Below are 19,050 nucleotides of genomic sequence, written 5' to 3' on the forward strand. Positions count from 1 at the left end.
TTCATTTCTCTGCTAAACTCATGTTTCTTCTTGTCTTCTGAGTTGAGGGGAAAGATGGGGAAATTTATATTCATGAGTATGACTTGGTAAATTTGAAACACCAAAGCCACGGGGTTCACCACTGAGGAAGATTCTCCCACTTGCCATGCAGCCAGCAACCTTGGTTTGCTACACTGCACCTACAGAGCTGGTGTATGCAGGCAACACTGTAACACAATCTCCTTTCCTAGTACTCTTTTATAACCTTAGTTAAGCAATAGGCCTAATATAGATTCCAGTATGATCTTTGAATCTTTGCCCTTTGTAGATTAGTGTATCTTTATAGCAGACAGGCATTTCACTGCTTGCATTTTTTTTCTTCTGTGGTACTGAGAGCCATATACTGTATGACTGCAATACTAAAACAGGTCCAAGTGTTGCAATTGACTTATATACCTACCTAATAAAACCTGGTAGATGTCCTTTGGGAGCACTCATTAGCTCCTTGGCCACAACAGGTAAATGAGTAACAACTCTGTAAAGAATTTTCAGTATTGGAAAAAGTAAAGTTCACTGGCCAATCCTCAAATAATTAACAACTCTTTCCTCTACAAAGACAGCAAGAAGTGACCTGTTCCCACAAAACAGAAGTTGTTTTTTTTCCAACTCAAAGCATCCTGTGGAATAACTGGATCATCTCTGTGCACCAACAGACCTTCGTCTTGTATGAATCAACATGGAAAGGAATCTTAGGAATGTTTTGATAATTTCTTTTGGATTTTTACTTCTCTTCACTGCTTACGGAGGACTCCAGAGTCTGCAGGTAAGTGGAGCATCTCCCACTGGTGGGCAGGACACCTGGCCTGAAGGGCATCAGAACAGCTGGTAGTTTGAAACCACCAGTTTTGAATTATTTCTGTGAGGAAGGCATGCACAATATTTTTTGAAGTGGGTTAGGACACCAATTTGGCACGGGTTAGTATCCCTCAACCAGATGCATAGCTCTTACTAAATATTTTATTTTAGTACTTCTCAAATAGTTTGAACACTTGTGTCAGAGGAGTATTCTCTAGTTTCACAAAAGCTGCTTGAATGAAAACTAAATTTCTCTGAGATTTTTCTTAAAACTATATATAGCAAAATAGAAAACAAATCCCATTTCTTGAAAGGCTTCTCTTGAAGATTTCAAAATTGATATAATTTTATTATTTATAATACAGTAATGTAAAATAATAAAAATGTATGCCAAATAAATTAAATATATTAAGTAGAAAATAATATAATAATTCCTGGCATCCTGATATGATAATAATAAATACTAGTTTAAATCAAAAGCAGCTGTGGCCTGTATTGGCATGAGCAGCTTAAAAAACAGTAGCAGAGATGGCTTTCTAGAACAGCTTGAACACTTAGGATACCAACAGAGCTGGTGGTTTAGCATAGCCAGAAAAACAGATTGAGGGTTACAGTTGCTGCCTATGAATACTTCAGAGTAGATAAACACAAGAAGGATCTTCTCTGACTAGAAGACACTGCAGGTCTAATGACAAATAAATGGATATAAGTCATCCATGAGCAACAATAGGCAAGATATTAAAAGATGACTCTGATAAATTGGGTCAGATTTTCCCACTGGTATCAAAACTGTATGCTTTAGAGGTGGAGCTTGATGCATAACTTGAAGCACTTGTTTGCAATAACAAAGTCTGTCATTTCAGGAAGAGATCCTTGCTAGCTGTGTATCTCTGTCTCTTCTCCTCTCCTTGAGCAGTTTCTGTTCATTGACACTGTCAAATTCTGAGTTCAGAGTTCTGCAAATACAGTCCCCAAAATGGATGGAGATCTTAAGAGCTGGGCAGACTAATGAGGTGGGGGAAGATAAACCCAAGGAGCTGCAAGTCAGCCCCATCATCTGAAACTGTGCACGCTCAAGTTAAGTGCTGAAACATAAAGCCTCCCCTAACAGGAACGAGTGGTGCTGATTCATAAGGTAGCCCTCTTTCTCTCTGTTTTGTCTTAGTGGTCAGAGATGACTTGCTGAGGCAGAATCAGAATCACGTTATTTTATTGTATTGTAGCCTGCATGACAAACATCAAATACTTATATAATTTATTTCAACATCTCCTCACCCCCCCAAAAAATCCAACAAAACCAAAAACCCACAAAGCATTAAAAATTAAGCTAAATGTAGGAGGCCTGGCTCCTAATTTTTGTAAGCTGTAGCTGACAGAATCATGCATGTGGTGTTTCAGAAATAGGACCTCAGTGATGAAGAAGCCTCTTTGTCTTTTTACAGAACAACAATTCTGATTGTCTAATACATTGACACTGCTCAACAGAGAACCTCCTCACCTCACTGTCCTGATGCCTGCCTCTCATTAAGGGTGCTGTGTGGCTGCCAGCATGGTTCTGCACAGCTGGACCACACAGACACTGGAGGGCTTAGAAGTGTTTAGTGCAGCCTTGCTCTCCTCCAGCACTCTCCTGTGTTACCACCCCAGCATCCATTCCTTCTACCAAAATCATACTGGATTTTGTCAGCTTTTAATGAAAGCAAACAGGAAAATGTTGATAAGCAGCATCTTGATCTTCTCATTGCAACTTTCTCAGCATCAAGACAAGAGGAGAACTATTTTAAGCATAAAAATATAAATCCTAGATAGATCAGTAAAATACTATTCCTCCGTTTGGAAAATGTGGGTGAATCAATAACTTCAAACTACAAAGGGCTGTAGTGAGCATATTAGGATATGTGGACCTTGCGCTCTGAAGAATTTAGAAATTATTGAACCTGTAGTTTAAAGCAAAGAACCTTCCAGTCTTGCTAAGTCAGCCCTTGCAATGCAGATCTGAGGATATTCCTGCCTGAGACAAAAAGGGAAGGCCAAGAAAAGAGGCTATCTATTCAGCTTGCTTTCAAAGACAAACTCAAACAAATTACATAAAAAAATCTAAAGTCTGACTTACTAAAGCTTTGCATCTGAGCAATCATCACCTGCTTATCATATTTTCATAAATGGGCTATAATTGCAAGGAAAATCAGAAATCCGTAACCAGGCTGCTTTGGGGAAAGAAGGAAGTAATAACAATCCCCAGCTTCCATGTCTATTTCTGCCTGAAGCCACTCTCTGTACACCATAGTAAATTATGAGTGTGATAAAATTTTTCTCTACTACTGTTTTTGTCCATGCAGAGCAGTCTCCACTCAGAAGAAGGGCTGGGTGTTGCCTCCCTAAGTGTTCTCTATGCTGCGCTCATCTTATCGTCCATGTTCCTCCCACCAATCCTCATCAAGAAGCTGGGCTGCAAGTGGACCATTGCAGGCTCTATGTGCTGCTACATCACATTCTCCTTAGGGAACTTCTACGCTAGCTGGTACAATTTAATTACTTGAACATACGGTGTTTGAGCAAAATCAGTAAGGGTGAAATTCTTCTTTTTCTTCTCAATTCCTACTCTGCTTTGCATTGTGGATGCAAAAGGTGTTACCTGCAAGAAAGAGGGGTAAATAAACCAAGTAGCAGTTGAAGCAGAGAGGTGAAAATGTGCAAAAAGCCAGAATGAAGACATCCCTCTGCTCACTGGAAGCTGCACCTCAAACTCACATGTGTAGCAGAAAAATAAATAAATAAATAAATAAAATAATCAGATGTTTCACTTAAAATCCAAATTACTTTTAGGACTGTTTTTAAAAACATTGGTAAGGAAAGGGTGTCTTCCACCCAGTGGCTCTGGAAGCAGGGGATGACAGAAGGCCAGCTCCTGCCTTGCCATTTTGGAGGTGACTGAACAATTTACCTCCATTCTCTAGTGACAGCAGATGCAACTCTGTGGAGGAAAGTTGTTGTGATCCATCTTCTGAAGTGCAGGTGCAATTTAATCCTCAGTTATAAGAAGACAGAGCATATAAGCACAGACCTAGCCAGCCTAGCCTAGCCCAGACTTGGCCTGCGGATAGAGCTGGGAGTGCTTGAACATCCTAAACTTCTTAAGACTGGCCCTCTCCTGGCTCAATTTAGTACATTTACTGAATCACACAAAGGATAAATCTATTTCTTTTCTGTCTATTTTTGCCTCTGGATCTTTGGGCAAATGGTTATTATGCTAATGGATGATAACTATGCTAAATAAAGTGTTCTTTGGCAGGTACACACTAATCCCTACCTCCATAATCCTGGGCTTAGGAGGGGCACCACTCTGGTCTGCCAAATGCACCTACCTCACCATTGCTGGCAACTCATATGCTGAGAAAGCAGGAAAAAATGGGAAAGACATAATCAACCAATACTTTGGGGTCTTCTTCCTGATATTTCAGTCCTCTGGCATCTGGGGAAATTTGATCTCATCCCTGATATTTAGCCAAGCTTCCAACAAAGGTAAAATGTATTTTAAAATCTTGGTAATTCTCTTGATAAATATCAGCTACTTATAGATAGTTAAAAGGTATATTTCTGTAGCTGAGCTAGGGACCCCCGATTGCCTTCACAGTCAGTGGACACAGGGACTTCAGATGTGACTTATCTCATCTGAATGTAGATGTCTGAAATAGATGGGCTAAATTGCTTTCTGGAAGTGTCTATTTTCTATCAGCTCTTCATCAGCTATCAAGAAAGTTTAGACATCTAGCTCAAATATAGGTATCTGCTGAATTCCTTTTGAATTCCCACCTAGATGTTGTGAAGTACTCATAGGCTGCTAGCAGTGACAGTCTTTCACATCTGACTTCTATTTAAAGCTGATTCAAACAAATGGCAAAACACTGAAGCAGCCTTTTTGCAAAGCTTGGAGAATCAAATTAATTTGCTGTTAAACATTCAAGGTTAGTCATCCTGATGCTGGTGCTTGCTGAAAATGAGTGCTTTACAGAATTGTCATAAAAAATGGAAGTGGAGGTTGACAGGAATCTGCATGCCAGGGCTCCTCTGCTATATTTCAGGCTCAGATAGGAGATGCCAGTGTAGCTTGAAGAAATCACTCAACAGTGCTGCCCTCATTTCCCATGCTTGTAATTGATGTAAGCTTCAAAAGGGCAGCTGTGTAGATAAATTGATATTTGGACACCACCTTAGAGATTCAAAGTGCTACAGTGTACTATGATTACAGTCTCCCATGCATTCCTTATCCTGTTCAGAATCAGAACAGGATGAACATGGAAGAAGCTTTCCATATACACTGCTGCTATTAATAGCAAGAAGTTACATCTCTTCCCTAGCTCAGTTAAATAGTAGGTCTTCTGGAGGCTATTCAAATAGGTACTTAGTTAAACCTAAATGTCAAGGAGATGGCATCAGGTTTTAATCTTTGAATCCTTGGGTGTATGACATGGTAGTTATCTCAAGATGTGATATATACAGAGAATCATGCTTCCTTTAAACTTAAGCAACTATAGATGAAATACCATCACAGCAAAATGCTAAAGGACTGTATCAAGCACAGCAACTGAGTGTTGCTGACCTGATCACTGAGCCACATGATGTCCGAGGAGGGAATGGCCATTCTGGTTTCTTTTGCAGGGCAGAGGATGAGGGGTAGTTCTGGACAGACTGCAGGCATTTTACTCTCCTCTGCCTCAGAGTATGAGAATACTCTTTTTCTATATTGTAAATCCTTTCCTATTTTTACATCTGAGGATGTTCCTCTAAACTCTAATGAAACTCTAACTTTTACTTAATTTGTATCAGTTATATTGGATTTCATTAAATGCTCTGCTCCTGGTAGGTGTGCTATGAACACCTCTCAAAACCAAATGCCTTGCATATCTTCATGAAAGCAATATAAGCTTTCATACTATAAGATTCCCAACTGTACTGTCTCAGTAAGACTCAGCTTTAATCTAAAGGGAGCTTCTTGCAGGGGGTAAGGGTCTTCAGGCACTCACTTATTTTGCGCTTCTCTGACAATGCAGCAAAGATATCCACCTATACTGTCCACATACTTAAAAGGTATATTTTCACTGAGGAGTCAGAAAGATATGGTATATATCTGCAGAATCAAAATGCCTAAAACTCAGACACATACGTACACTTGACATAGTCTGCATCACTCTATCCAGAGGGAGGAAGGCAAGCTACACCATGAGGTAATGCTACAACAGAATACAGTAATGGACAACAATCAATGCAAATTACATGAGTCATAATTTCTCCCTCATCAGTACTGCAGTCACTAGTGTGACTTGCCTTTTGCATGTAGTAATCTTGCTGAGCATCTGTTTGTTCAAAACTGTGCAGCAGTAGCCACTGGCTAGAATAAGGTAATGATTTTCTTCATGTTATTATGTTTTATTTGATGCTGAACCCAAAGTTGTTTAGGATGCTAGTTAAACAGCTGATTCACATCACAGCAGCTTTGATTGGAAGCAATGGGGGAAAACACAGTAAAAGTAGTTACACAATAACCTTAATTGAAAAATTACAGATCAAGTCCTGTTTAAGTAATCAGTCAAGGTACTATGTATTGTCCTTTGGTATGCTTGGATTAGTGACAAATTCTGCAGTGAAATTATTGAAATAATTGTATGGGGTTTTGATAAATCTTCCACACTACACACTTTATTCAGGCTCATGCTTTGGGTTAGTATCTTTACTAAAATACTAGTATTTTAGTAAAGGGTACTGGAGGATCTAGGCATGGTGTCACACAGAGTGTGTGAGTACGCACATGTGTGTGGCTTTGTTACATGCCCAGCGCAACACTGATGGGGTTCAATAAAGCAAAAGTCTTCCTCCAACCCTGCCGAACTCTTCTAGTTTCAAGTATGTTCAAGCAATAAAGGCAGTAATATAGTAATAAATCCTGGAAAAGCTGATTTCTTGGAAGACTGCAGTAGTGGGTTAATTGTAATTTGAATTTATAAACCAAAAAGATGTCTCAAAGTGGTTTCCATTCCTGTAATGTGTGCAGAAATTACCTGGAGAGGGCTAATGGGCTCTGGCTGTAAGAAATTATGTCTGTCTGCTCAGTGGTGGTGTAAACTGAGGAACCTGTCTTGTTGGGTATTATGATTAAGAGGTACAGATACACACTGGAACTTTGAATACTGCAATTGAGCTTGGATTCAGATTTCAGCCTCTGGCTTTAGTCCATGTAACCATTAGTCCACTATTGTGTCCCCAGCAACCGTTTCTGTTAAACCAAATTCTTGTGTGTTAAGCTGGAATTCTGAAGTTAAACATCTCTAATCAGGAATGATTTGAAACCAGGACCAATCACCGAGACCTGGATCCCCTTATTGTACACTTAGGTATAGTGTGCACTCATCTGACCTTTTCCCTGTCCTGCCTTTCTTTTGGTTTTTACTTAATTAGTGGAAATATCAGAGGAAAAACTGGCATGCTGTGGAGCGTACGACTGCATGACTGACACCACTAATGCTACTGGGACAGCAGAACTCTCCAGTTCTTTGATCTACACTCTGCTAGGGATCTACACTGGTAAGTAATCCACACAATCTGTAATGAATATCACTGATGGGGAACCTTGTGAAACCTAGTACGACTTTGCAGATTAAGTTTCCAACATCCTTCTTCAATCCAGTTTGCTAAAAGGAAATAAGATATGTGAGAGCTGTAAACAACTCCTTTTTAAATAGTTTCAGTTACTTCATGGCAGTGCCATATCATTTTTGTCTAAAGGAGTGAGAAATTCATTACTCTTTTCACCTGGAATAAAGCTGAAATGGTGACCCCACTGGTCAGTGTTGCTCTACAGACTAGAATCAGTAGTATGCCTACTTTGCAATCAGCAGATTACAGCCATTTATGCAGTTATGTATGAGATAGTTTTAAATTTACTATTTTCAGGATCAGAAATAGTCAACGATTATGGCATTGGCCAGATTTATACATGCCAGCAGAGATCCAAGATGCTAAGAGCAGCCCAGCTAGTGATATTTGAACTCACCAACTTCTAGTCATCTGGGGACGCCTATCAGAACTGGCTGGTGTCCTACCATATGTAAAACAGCTTTAGCACAAGGACTGCACTGTACTTAGAGGTGGACCTCTACCACAGCTCACAGGACATGCAATAATTTGGAAGGAGTTTCTTGGATCGCTGCTGAGATATTACAGCTTCACTGAATTCTCAGCTGTAATGCCTGAATCATATCTTAGTGTGAAAGGTGAAGATAAAAAAGAAGCACAAGGTGAACTGGCATGTCTCCTGGTTAGTAACTACAGCTGCTCCAGACCTTCTTTGCATAAGGCTAGAAAGGAATCAAAGACAGGAAAGGCTGATGCCATCAAAAATCAGAAAGACAAAAATAGATACGCAAAGATGGATTGAGTGAGGAAAGTTCAAAAGTATCCAGCTCAAAGCAATTTCTTCTCCAGATAAAGCTGAAGTATGTGGCAAAGCAGTATGTCACCTTAACTCTGTTAAAATATCTTTGCAGTCTCTGCATATAGATGCTTGCTGAAACATATGCAAGGAATTTGTCATACACTCAAATAGAGAGTATGTGATCTGGTCAGAGCCAGTCACACTGGACAAGTGCATTGCAGCAAACCCTTCCTCCTTCCCCAAACCAATTCCAAATTGGTGAGAAAATGCAAAGAACATCCCCTCCACTTCCCTTCCAGAGTGTGCTAAAGCTGATGCCTTTCTGCTAAAGGCAGGTTTGGCTCACAAGTTTAAATTTAAATTTGATGACTAACATATACAGCACTCCCTTAGGCTTTGCTCATGCAAAATGAATGCAACCCTTCTGTCTATTGACCCTGCATCAGTAGGGTTTCAATTTTCTTTTAAGCTCTTAATAAAAAATATGTCTTTTCCTACCTCAAGGGAAACCAAATAGCTAAATATTTCATTCATAGACATTTTAAAAATGTCTTCTCTTTTTGGTTGCTGAATACATATTTTTCCCAGCTTGGGTGGAGACAATGGTGGTTAACTCTTGCATTGTTTAGTTTTCTCAGAGACTCTGGATGTTTCTATTTCTGTTCATACCAACAACTATTAAGCCATGCAGTCACTTATCTCCTATAATTACTCTTGATTCCTTTGACAAGGAATATATTGATATTTGTTAGAATATTTGTTCTGTAAATGTAGATGTCCTGCTCTCCCCTATTTAAGTCCTGCCATCAGCCCATAACAAAAAGAGTAAGAAAAAAAAGGGCAAGATGTACTGGGATCCAAGACAGCAGCTCTAGTTCTAGGCCTTTATTTTTCTTTCCATGTATTTGAAGGAAGATCATGAACGCCCCCCCCAGCCATGAAAACCTTGGCACTGGAAGTGAATATTCCTCTCTCATGTTGATTTAAAGTCTTTTGATAGCTCCCAAGGGAGCTGTTTCTCACCAGTTCCCCATCCCCACGACCCCTGGCTTGCCCTGGAAGGGTGAGCCATCACCCTCTGCGGTGTGCAGCTGGCCCAGAGGCTGTCACAACAGGCTAGTCACAGTTAAGCTGAGGGGATTTGCGAGGTGTGCAGCTGTATGCAGAAGATGTGAGTGTAGATCAGGCCTTGTTTACACAGAAATGGCCTTTACACTGCAGCAGAATCAGAGGTATCTGCCAAAACATCCCACAGAGAGCTAAGCACTAAGTCAGAACAACAACAGTAAGCGACTTCCCATCATTCCTCCAAAATTCCTCACTTTTTCATGAACTTTTTGTTTTGTTTTTGCAGCTAGTGGTGTGCTAGCTGTGTTGCTGATTGTTATATTACTGGACCAGATCAAATCTGACCAAGCAGAGACTGAAAAAGAAATACTAGAGACACCATCCTTTTGGTCTACGTTCCTAGCAACTTTCCAGCATCTTAAAGATAAAAGACAGTGTCTTCTAATTCCTCTGACAATTTACAGTGGGCTTGAACAGGGGTTTCTTTCTGGTGACTACACAAAGGTGTGGATGACAATGAAAATGTATTTCTGTCTGATTGGCTTTTTGTGTCTTTTGTCTTACTATTACAACTGATCTACATTTACTCATTAAATGAATCAGTTTTCTGTGGTGATTCGTGGTTTGCTAAATTACTGCTTACTTCTACTTGAATGAACTCTGAATGACATCTTCAAACAGGGGAGGCCAACAGTAAATATGTCCCTTGGAACAACCTTAAAAAGAATGCTGTAGAGAGCTTAACTCACCACTGGAGGCGAGAGCAGAGAGCTACAGGTTCAAACTGTAAATAACAATCTGGGAGAAAAGCCAGAAGACTGCAAGGCTTCAATATCTTCCTTCCTTCTGGTTTCCTGAGAGTTCGTATTAGTGCAGGTCAGCACATTTACCACATATTTTATTTTGAGAACTTTTACAGTAAGAGGATAAACCCTCAATGTGGCTGGCTGAAAGTCATTACCAGTCATTAGTGCAACAGGTCCAAACTCTGATGGACTGAAATTATCAAAACCACCTCTGCTCCTCCAATTCCTCTACAAACCTAGACTCACAGCAGGTGGGTTCTCCAGACATTTATTGAGAAAGCCTCCAAAGAAAGGGGGCAAACTTTCTGAGCTGCTTATTTAACACTGAAGCTTTCAAAAGTTGATTATCAGCAGATGGAAGAGAGAGCTTCCTGCTGTGTTTGAATTGACTGAAAGGGGCACTCACTCCGTGGCCATCTCCACTGCCTATACTCTATATTGAGGACCTCTTCATTTCTTGGGAGCTGCTCTGTAATGACCATAGTGGTGACTCAATTTTCATCTCTTGGGCTATGAAGGGCACAAAATTCTTAATGCCACTTCCAGGAGGTTTATTTGCATAGTCAGCAGTGTTCCTGTTTCTTCTACTTGTTACTGCTCTGTTTGCATGGCATCAGTCTGATTGGGAATTGGGTTAGGAATATCACTGCTGAAGGCCAACTATGTCAGTATGCCAGGGACTTATCAGCAAACTCTGTAGCTGTGCTCCTTTGATCCTATCCATGCTGGCTATTTACCAAATACTCAGGCTAAGACCCTTGAACCTTATATGCATATTTGCACTGAAGAAAACGTTACCACTGTCTCTTCTCTTACAGACGTATGTGACCTGTGCCCTGGGGATACATTATGTTGGTTATGCGATGATCTGCTTTTCAGCTGTAAATTCCCTCTGCTCCCTGATCTTTGGAAAGATCTCTCAGTTTACGGGTAGAAAACTTCTGTTTGCGTTAGGTATGTAAAGGGCACTTGAAGGACTGATCACCTCATGTAACGTATCAAATCCATTGTTCCCTCTTTTGCTTGTACTACAAAGGGAGAGCTCGCTGTCAGCTACCAATTAAAGCCAAAGTCAACCTGGAGGCAAAATTCAATCATGAGAAGAGAGGCAGCACAGTTGACCATTGTATTGAGGTCACTGCCTTACATTACTTGCTGGTGGTGTAGCTCACTCTGCTTTCAAGAGTGCTGTCTACTCAAAAAGTGTCCTACAGCTTTGATGCTTCACAGCTCTAATGCAAATGGTGATAAATGATCTTACAATGTAGATATTGAGGTCTATACAATACTTGAAAAGTGATTCTCCATTGGGGTGAAACTTCCTCACCTTTATGGAGTGAAAGGAACTGTGAACCTTGTGAATATTAACCTGGAATTTAGGCAACCAGTCTAGGAATTTCAGGAACATTTTTAAAAGTTGGCCTGGTATCCTTCTCACTACCTGCTCTATAGGGAGAAAAACGAAAGAAAGAGCCATATGCCAGTGCATCAGACTAGAATAAATTAAAGTCCTTTGTCTGGGTCAGTAATTTTCAGGTTGACATGAGGAGAATTTTGTATATTTAAGAACATCTTCCTCTCCAGAGAACACTGTTCCAATGAGTAATAAAGTAATGGAGGCAGAAAAATACCAAGAAATATTTCATTTGTGTCCCTTTATCCACTGAGGTATTCATGCTGAAGTGTTCTGATACCTTACTTCCACTACACAGTAACCTGTATTGTTAGAAACTTCACTAGCTAAGTTAATGTGTGCCTAGATATTTTAGGCATTTCCTCCACAGGAAATTTTAAACCTGGTCAAGGAAGAAAAAATTTAGTTCAGATTCTTCTGTAGACGCCTGTCCTAGGTGTATCTCTCACTCTATGAAAATCATTTTAGATTTTAAAAAATCCCAGATAATAATAAAACCCCCCTATATTATGAGTAATGCAAGACCTCTGAACCTCTCAGTTCTATTTAATAATCTTTGTACTCAGCCTGTAAAGGTGCTCCTGTGGGGAGGAAGAATCAGTGACTCATTTACATTCTGCTTCTAAAAAGAAAGACAAAAACTCTCCAGTCGTTCTAGATATCCTTAACTTAACTCTGGCCCTGAAAGGAAACCTGCATGTAAGGAGTAGGTAAGGAAAGCAGAAGAGTGCTTTCTCTCCCTTCCCACATGCCTCACATGATGACTGCAAGTCTTTCAGCAGCTCCTCCTCCTACTCTATGGCAGTTCTTGTCCTGTGGGCTAACAGCCATATCAACACGAAAGATCTCTCTGCTCAGAATTATGAATTGAAACCTGCCAAAGGACTGCATTGTCTTGTATTTCATGTGATACCAACTTAGTCAGCACAAATCTCAATGAACCAGAGAGATTTTAAGATTGCCTTGTGCTCTAGTTGGGGAAGAATTTGAAAATGTTATCTATAGCTATCTCTCCTGTTTGTAATACCATTTTAATTTCTTTTCTTTCTATATCAACAGCCGCTGTTACAAACACTGCCTGTATAATAGCACTACTACTGTGGAAACCTCATCCTAAGCAGCTTGCTGTATTTTTTGTATTCCCTGCTCTTTGGGGCCTATCTGATGCCGTTTGGCAGACACAAACGAATGGTAAGTCCTGGTGACAATGACATTAGTTCTCTTGGGATATAAAAATCTGCATATTTGTATTTATAAAACAACATATACAAAAAAATTATAATGGCTTTAAGACAGAATCTAAAAGAAATACGTTAGCTCATTGGAAAGTAGAATAAATAAGAACAAGTTGAGAATAAGGAAGTAAAATACACAATAAACAAATCTTCCCAAGGTTAAGAGACAAGAACACAGCAGAAGATGATAATGGACATTCATAATAAATAATCTGGAGGAGTGCAAGTATTTCAAAGAAAATGAGAAAACTCAGAAGAATGACACATTTAGTCTGTCTTTTGCAATAAAGGTCAGCTCTCTCAAAAAAAATAAACTCAAAGCTCAGCAACAAAAAAAGCAGCAAATTGTCTTGTAGGAGTTATTAGAAAAAAAATAGAAGGAGAAAACCACAGAGAGCAAGACTATGCAGCCAGGTAGATCCATGATTTACTCCATTTAAAAAATCAAAACCAATTGTGATAAAGGATAAGAAGGAAATAAAAAAGAGCAGAGTAATGAGAGACTTCCACATGAAGACAAACAAACTAGAACACTTAAGCCTGGAAAAGTAGTAAGTAAGGAAAGTAGTCAGTAAGTTCATGAATAGTATGGAGAGAAGCTAATTAGAAATTTACTGTTTCTCTTAATAAAAGAACTAGTGTCACCAAATAAAGTTATCAGGCAGCAGAATTTATGAAAATCAAAATGCTTTTTTTCCACACAATGCATAATCTAAGTATGGAATTAATTGCCAAAAATATAAATGTTTGTAAGCTGGAATTACATCACTTCAGGGGAAAGTGTTCTTAAGGTCTATTAAAGCTTGATGGTCCAGAGGAAATCTCCAACTCAGAAAGTCTCTAAGTGTTTGATTACCAGAGTCAGGAGTGCACTGGAGAGGAAAGATCACTGTGCCTCATTTCTTACATTCCCATCCCAGGAGTCTGCTACTAGAAGGAGTCTGCTACTAGAAGGATATTGTTGGACTTCTTATCTGATGCATTATAGTTGCTTTTCTAATCTTTTATGTTCTAGTGCTTTGTGATACAATGCAATAATGTGCTGACAGTTCAGTAACAAACTGATTTCATAAGAGATTGCTTAAACTTATCAAACTCAATCAAAACTAGAGGAATTTCTCTTATGCAGGCTAAAGACAGACTTAAAGTTCTGAAGAGGGCAAGAAAGAGCCATAGGCTGTGATGACTCGAAGTTAACTCTGCTGATCACTGTCAGTCACACTCTTTTTAAATCATGCTTTCCCATCTGCTGCCATATTTGCCTTCAATTTCGTGAATAAATTTTTGCTCTTAAATTCATATTTGGCAAGTGCCACAGGAACACGCATGTGACAGAACTAGCTCATCCAGGACCACGTCGGGTTATGTGTCTTGGCCTCCCTCCCTTTGGTCCCTCTGATTGCTTCAGAAACTTAGATGATTTCACCCACTAGGTAAATTATGTTGTTCCTCCTAGAGAGCCAAAGGGAAAACAGCACAGTCTTCTGCCTGGCACTAGAAGCAATCTCCTCTTTAGAACCTGTCCAGTCCTCCCTCTACACACAAGGAAGTGACAAGCCAGACTTCTCTGCCCCTTGAGCAGGTCCAGCTCATATCCCTTAGAGGAGAGCCAATACATAGGTCAAGCAACACTACTTCATCTTCTTTCATCCCAACATGCATCTTTGTGCCTTTGGTACAATTTTAAACCCAGTGCTCTCATTACTTAGGTCCATGAAAAGACATAATCAGTAAGGATGTGCTCTCATTGAAAGAAAGCTGTTAATTTCCTGCTTCTTCAGCAACAGTCCTCCTAACTGTTCATCAGGCTCCTTCCCAACACTCTTGAGAGCCATATCTTAGTGTCCCACTGGAGTAAAGGACCTGCCCTTTATCCTGCTTCTCTTTTCCAGAAAGCCTTGCCTCAGACACTTGGCTTCTTTCAGAATCACAGAAGGGTTGAGGCTGGAAGGGACTTCTGGAAGTCACACAGTGACTTCCCTTGCAGAAGCAGGGCCACCCAAAGCCAGTTACCCAGAACAATGTCCTGTCAGCTTTTGAATATCTCCAGGTAGGGAAACTCCACACCCTCCCTGGTCAACATATGCCAGTGCTCAGTCATGCTCCAAGTAAAGAGTGCTTCTGGATGTTCAGAGGGAACCTTCTGTGTTTCAGTTTGTGCCACTCACCCCTAGTCACTGGACACCACTGAAAAGACTCTGGCTCCATTCTTTTCAGGCATTTATATACATTTGAAATGTCTTTTGAGAAAGCAATCTCCTTAGCAAGGGTCCTGCATGCCTGATGAAGAGGTACCTGGTGCCCTCATTAGGAATAGGGGTAAGTACAGAGGACCTAAATGACAGAGATCAAGGCTGAGATGTAGCTGCAATTCCAAAACTCTGGATGAGACATAGACAGTAGACAAAGCTCTGTGCTTACTGGATGGCGAGTGAATTCTGCAGTGCTGTGACACAGTTGACCTTTATAACAGCACTGTAACAGGTCATCTCCATTCCCAGATTCCTGCAGGATATGTGTGAAAATTACACGTTTGTTTTAGTTGGGAAAAAAATGTTTCTTATGCTTTCACTGTGTGTTTTTTCATCTGTACCTTCTTCAGCTGTTCCACAGCTCCCAGTTACAAAATTAATACAGCATTTACTTTATCTCATTGTCACACTGAAAATGGAGTGATGACATGAAACCTTAACAGAGAGGTGCAGTGACTTTAATCCACGATGCTACATGCCAGAACAGGGTCTTCAGTTTGACATGCCCATTAAGCACTAAATCTCTTCTCCCCTTCATCCATTTTATACAGTGAAACATCACATGAGAAGTTCCCAGCTCCAAAGTCTATGAGGTGAGATAAGGCCTCTGAAACAGCACTGGGGACCGAGGTCTGCAGTCCTTCCTTTGGCAAGCTCCCATGACTGCTGCTCGGGCCTCAGTAGATTAACCACCGAATAGATACTATGGCATTGTGCCGCATACTTAAGGCATGTTATGGTAATGGTGGTGACTCACTTTGGCCTGCTGTGGATAGTTAATACGGGAGTTCCCCCTAGAGGATATACAGGCTCACAGTAGGTAAGTCATTTCATCTCAAAGGTTTCCTAACGAGTACACATGTGTGTACATTCTCATTTATTCCAGTGAAAGCTCCTTTATTTCAGAGTATGTAGTGCCATCTCTTACTTAACCTAAACACAGATGTTATTATTACTCCCCTGGCAATAACTGGCCGCACTTGGCACATAACAATTGTGTAGCAGAGAGCTATTGGGTAGACTACAGTAAAACAGTTCTTTCCAGGCTGATGTGTGTTTTTAGAAAGCATATGAATCACTCTGGAAAGTTTATAAACCTGGTCTCAAATGATTTCCAGGAGTCCTGTTATATACCCATGCCTATTAGTATCAGGGGAAGGAGTGGGAAAATGGGCAGCAGTAAGCAAGGAGGATAATTTCCATTAAATGAGCTGCAAGAGTAAAGAGCAAGCAGCCCTCTCCACTCAGCCAGCCCATCAGGTCCTGCTAAAGCTTCAGCCAGGCAAGTAGTACCACATTGCACTCAACGGTGTTTGTGATAAAGACACATATTTAGGTTTGAGGCAAACCCACCGTTGTGCTCTTATGTAATAGCCAGCTAATACCACATATGCATCCTGGAGACAAGAACTTTCCTGCCAAGTGAGCTCCTCCTATAGCTGCACCTTGATCCCCATACAATTCTCCCATTGTTTTTATTAAAAAAGGAGGCTTCAAAATCGCAAGGGAAAACAGGTACCTGATGAAAACCAGAGTCTTTACACATCAGAAACCATCCTATATTAAACTCTTCTCACTAATCCTTTTTCAGAAGATAACAGGGCATATCAGCAAAGTTATAGGAACAACTTGTTCATTTACTAAACAAAACTAAGAAGGATTATCAAATAATTCACACTACACTCCAGCAGTTTAATGAACTATGTACATCTTCTGATGCACTTGTCCAGGTTTTCTATCATGTCTAAACTGAATCATCCAGCAAATACTGTCTTACAGTAATCAGGAAGCAGTGAATTTTTACACACAGACAGTATCTCCTCCATCTTAACAAAACTAAAGGGTAGTTGAGCCCATCCAGACTTCTAGAGAATTTTGTACTCCTCTGTGCCTTTTGGCTGAATGTGCATATTTCAAACAGATATGCTGTTAGAGAAGTGGATGAAAAGAGTCAAAGTTCATTTTATTCTTTCCCTCCCTGCCCACCACAGCTGAGTCAGTGGAAATGCCTGCTTCATTATTACCACTGATGCTAGCCTCAAACCCACAGTAAAACCAAGCTCTCTCCCCTTCCCTCTGTGCCCAACCAGTCAGACCTGGAGGCTGGGAATCCCTCCTTATGTCCCAGTCATGGGTGTGCAGCTGACTGAACTCAGTGGGAGCTTCCCAATGAGCATGACTGCATTAGGATGATCAGTTTAACCAGGTCTATGTCAAGTACATTTGCCCATTGTGGCCCAGAGGTTCTGTATGCATCAAGGATATTATTTTTGCCAACCTGTTGAAGAGCTGAAAATTATCTGGTCATCTTAGAGAGGCAAATATCCTCTGCATATTAAATCTGAGCCCAGTTGTAGTGCTCTCCTCAACTTTTTGATGTGTTTTGGGTAAATTTGTTTTTCTTAACTTGGCAAGTTTGGATAGCACACATTGCTACCATTGGCGACACTATGCAAGACTCACCTGGGAACTCCATAAGGCCAAGTTCTTGTGAAAACAAGGGAAACACATTTTATGTGAACACTCTCTGCTCCTAGGCAGGGGAAAGAAACAGTTTGAAGAACAGGTAGACAGGGCATACAGGGTCCATGCAGGTTTCCCACAAAATTAGCAAAAGACAGCAGCAGGGAGGTCTCTATAGTTCTTTGTTCGTTTCTAGTCAACACTGAAAGAGCAACTTGGTCCTTAAGGAGCTGTCCCTAAATAAAACTGCCCATTCTTTGAAAGCCTGTAAGGACTTGGTATAATGTTACCAATAGTTCTACATGGAGACGTGACAATGTCAAGGGCCATTCCTGGCCATCTCCTCTTCCTCCTTACTTGTCACTGCAAGAACCTTCCCATTTGTGGCTGCTAATTTTAAAAACAAACTTCCTGCCATCTCACCTCAATAGAACGAATCCTTCCTTTCTCAAATTTCTTTCCCTTCTTCTCTGATATTCTCTATTTTGTCATTTTTTGCTCTGTTATTTCACTTACAACAATCCACAAGAGTGCAAAAATGTTTTAGGACAAAGCTTGTATTTTCCTTTTGCTGACATTCATGAAGGAGGGTCCATCTTCCCCATTGTGGCCCATTTATTCCCTTTGCAGAAAACAAATGGTTTCAGACTCAATTTTCATAAGCTGTCTCTCTCCTTCTTTCTAGGACTCTATGGAATTTTATTTGAGAAGAACAAGGAGGCTGCCTTTGCCAATTACCGTCTCTGGGAATCACTTGGATTTGTTATTGCCTTTGGTTACAGCACCAAATTGCAAGTCTACATCAAACTGTATATTTTATTGTCTGTCCTTGTGTTGTCTATGGTGATGTATGGAGCAGTTGAATACCTCGAAGCTAGAAGATCCCCTGGGGCCCCTACTGCTACAAAGAAGGAAAATGTAGGACCCCCCACCCAGGATTCACACATGTAATCCAATAGGGTCAGAGAAATGGAGGCAAAGCAAACCAGCCAGCTACTATAGGCATGTCTCCAAGAGTGTTCCAACATGTACCCTCTCCAGAAAGGGGCTAAAAGAACAGATTTCAAGGCCAATATAATACAAATGTCTTAGGAGTAAAATCTCTTTAGACATCTGATTATCTGACTTCACCCTTCCATACAGATGTTAACTAAATGTTCTATCTTTTTTTTTTGTAATGATAAAGCCTTAATAAATGTAAACAAGACTCTTAAAGTCCTCACATTGTTGTATCTGTGGATCAGACTTAGTACCATAGCTTTAAAATCACACCTGAAAAGTCCACATGCAACATCAGAAGACAACAGCAACTAGGTTTGCTCAGCTCACTGCAGACAACACACATCATTTCATGGAACTGCTATTTATAAAGACTTATACTGTTCTTATCCAGGATTCTTTCACACTTGCTGTAAAGAACATCAAGTTATAAACTGGCTACATGTACAGATCGTATCTGAACACCACAAAATCCCCAACAGCAACCTATCTTTGGTCAGCAGACAACTGTGTTTCTGTCCATGTCATGCCTCTGTCTCAGCACTCTTTC

The 19,050-nt window shown here is 40.3% G+C and overlaps 1 protein-coding gene across 1 annotated transcript; it reads left to right on the forward strand.

The window, feature by feature from the left end:
- Positions 1-715: 715 nt before the first annotated feature.
- On the forward strand, positions 716-18,452 carry UNC93A (unc-93 homolog A (C. elegans)). The gene is made up of 8 exons (XM_009995647.1): positions 716-802; positions 3,174-3,355; positions 4,127-4,356; positions 7,288-7,413; positions 9,618-9,835; positions 10,956-11,091; positions 12,611-12,742; positions 18,187-18,452. Exons 1-8 carry the CDS (start codon positions 716-718, stop codon positions 18,450-18,452), a joined length of 1,377 nt encoding a protein of 458 aa, XP_009993949.1.
- The last annotated feature ends 598 nt before the right edge of the window (positions 18,453-19,050 follow it).

The sequence above is a fragment of the Chaetura pelagica genome, unplaced genomic scaffold (genome assembly GCF_000747805.2).
Source record: "Chaetura pelagica isolate M959 unplaced genomic scaffold, ChaPel_1.0 scaffold954, whole genome shotgun sequence".
Classification (NCBI taxonomy): domain Eukaryota; kingdom Metazoa; phylum Chordata; class Aves; order Apodiformes; family Apodidae; genus Chaetura; species Chaetura pelagica.

What these genes read in the sequence shown, in the direction of transcription:
- UNC93A (XM_009995647.1), top strand. Translation starts at nt 716, where the DNA reads ATGGAAAGGAATCTTAGGAATGTTTTGATAATTTCTTTTGGATTTTTA. An exon ending in GGGAACTTCTACGCTAGCTG is followed by an intron (nt 3,356 to 4,126) that starts GTACAATTTAAT and finishes GTTCTTTGGCAG; the next exon opens with GTACACACTAATCCCTACCT. An exon ending in TTTCTGGTGACTACACAAAG is followed by an intron (nt 9,836 to 10,955) that starts GTGTGGATGACA and finishes CTTCTCTTACAG; the next exon opens with ACGTATGTGACCTGTGCCCT.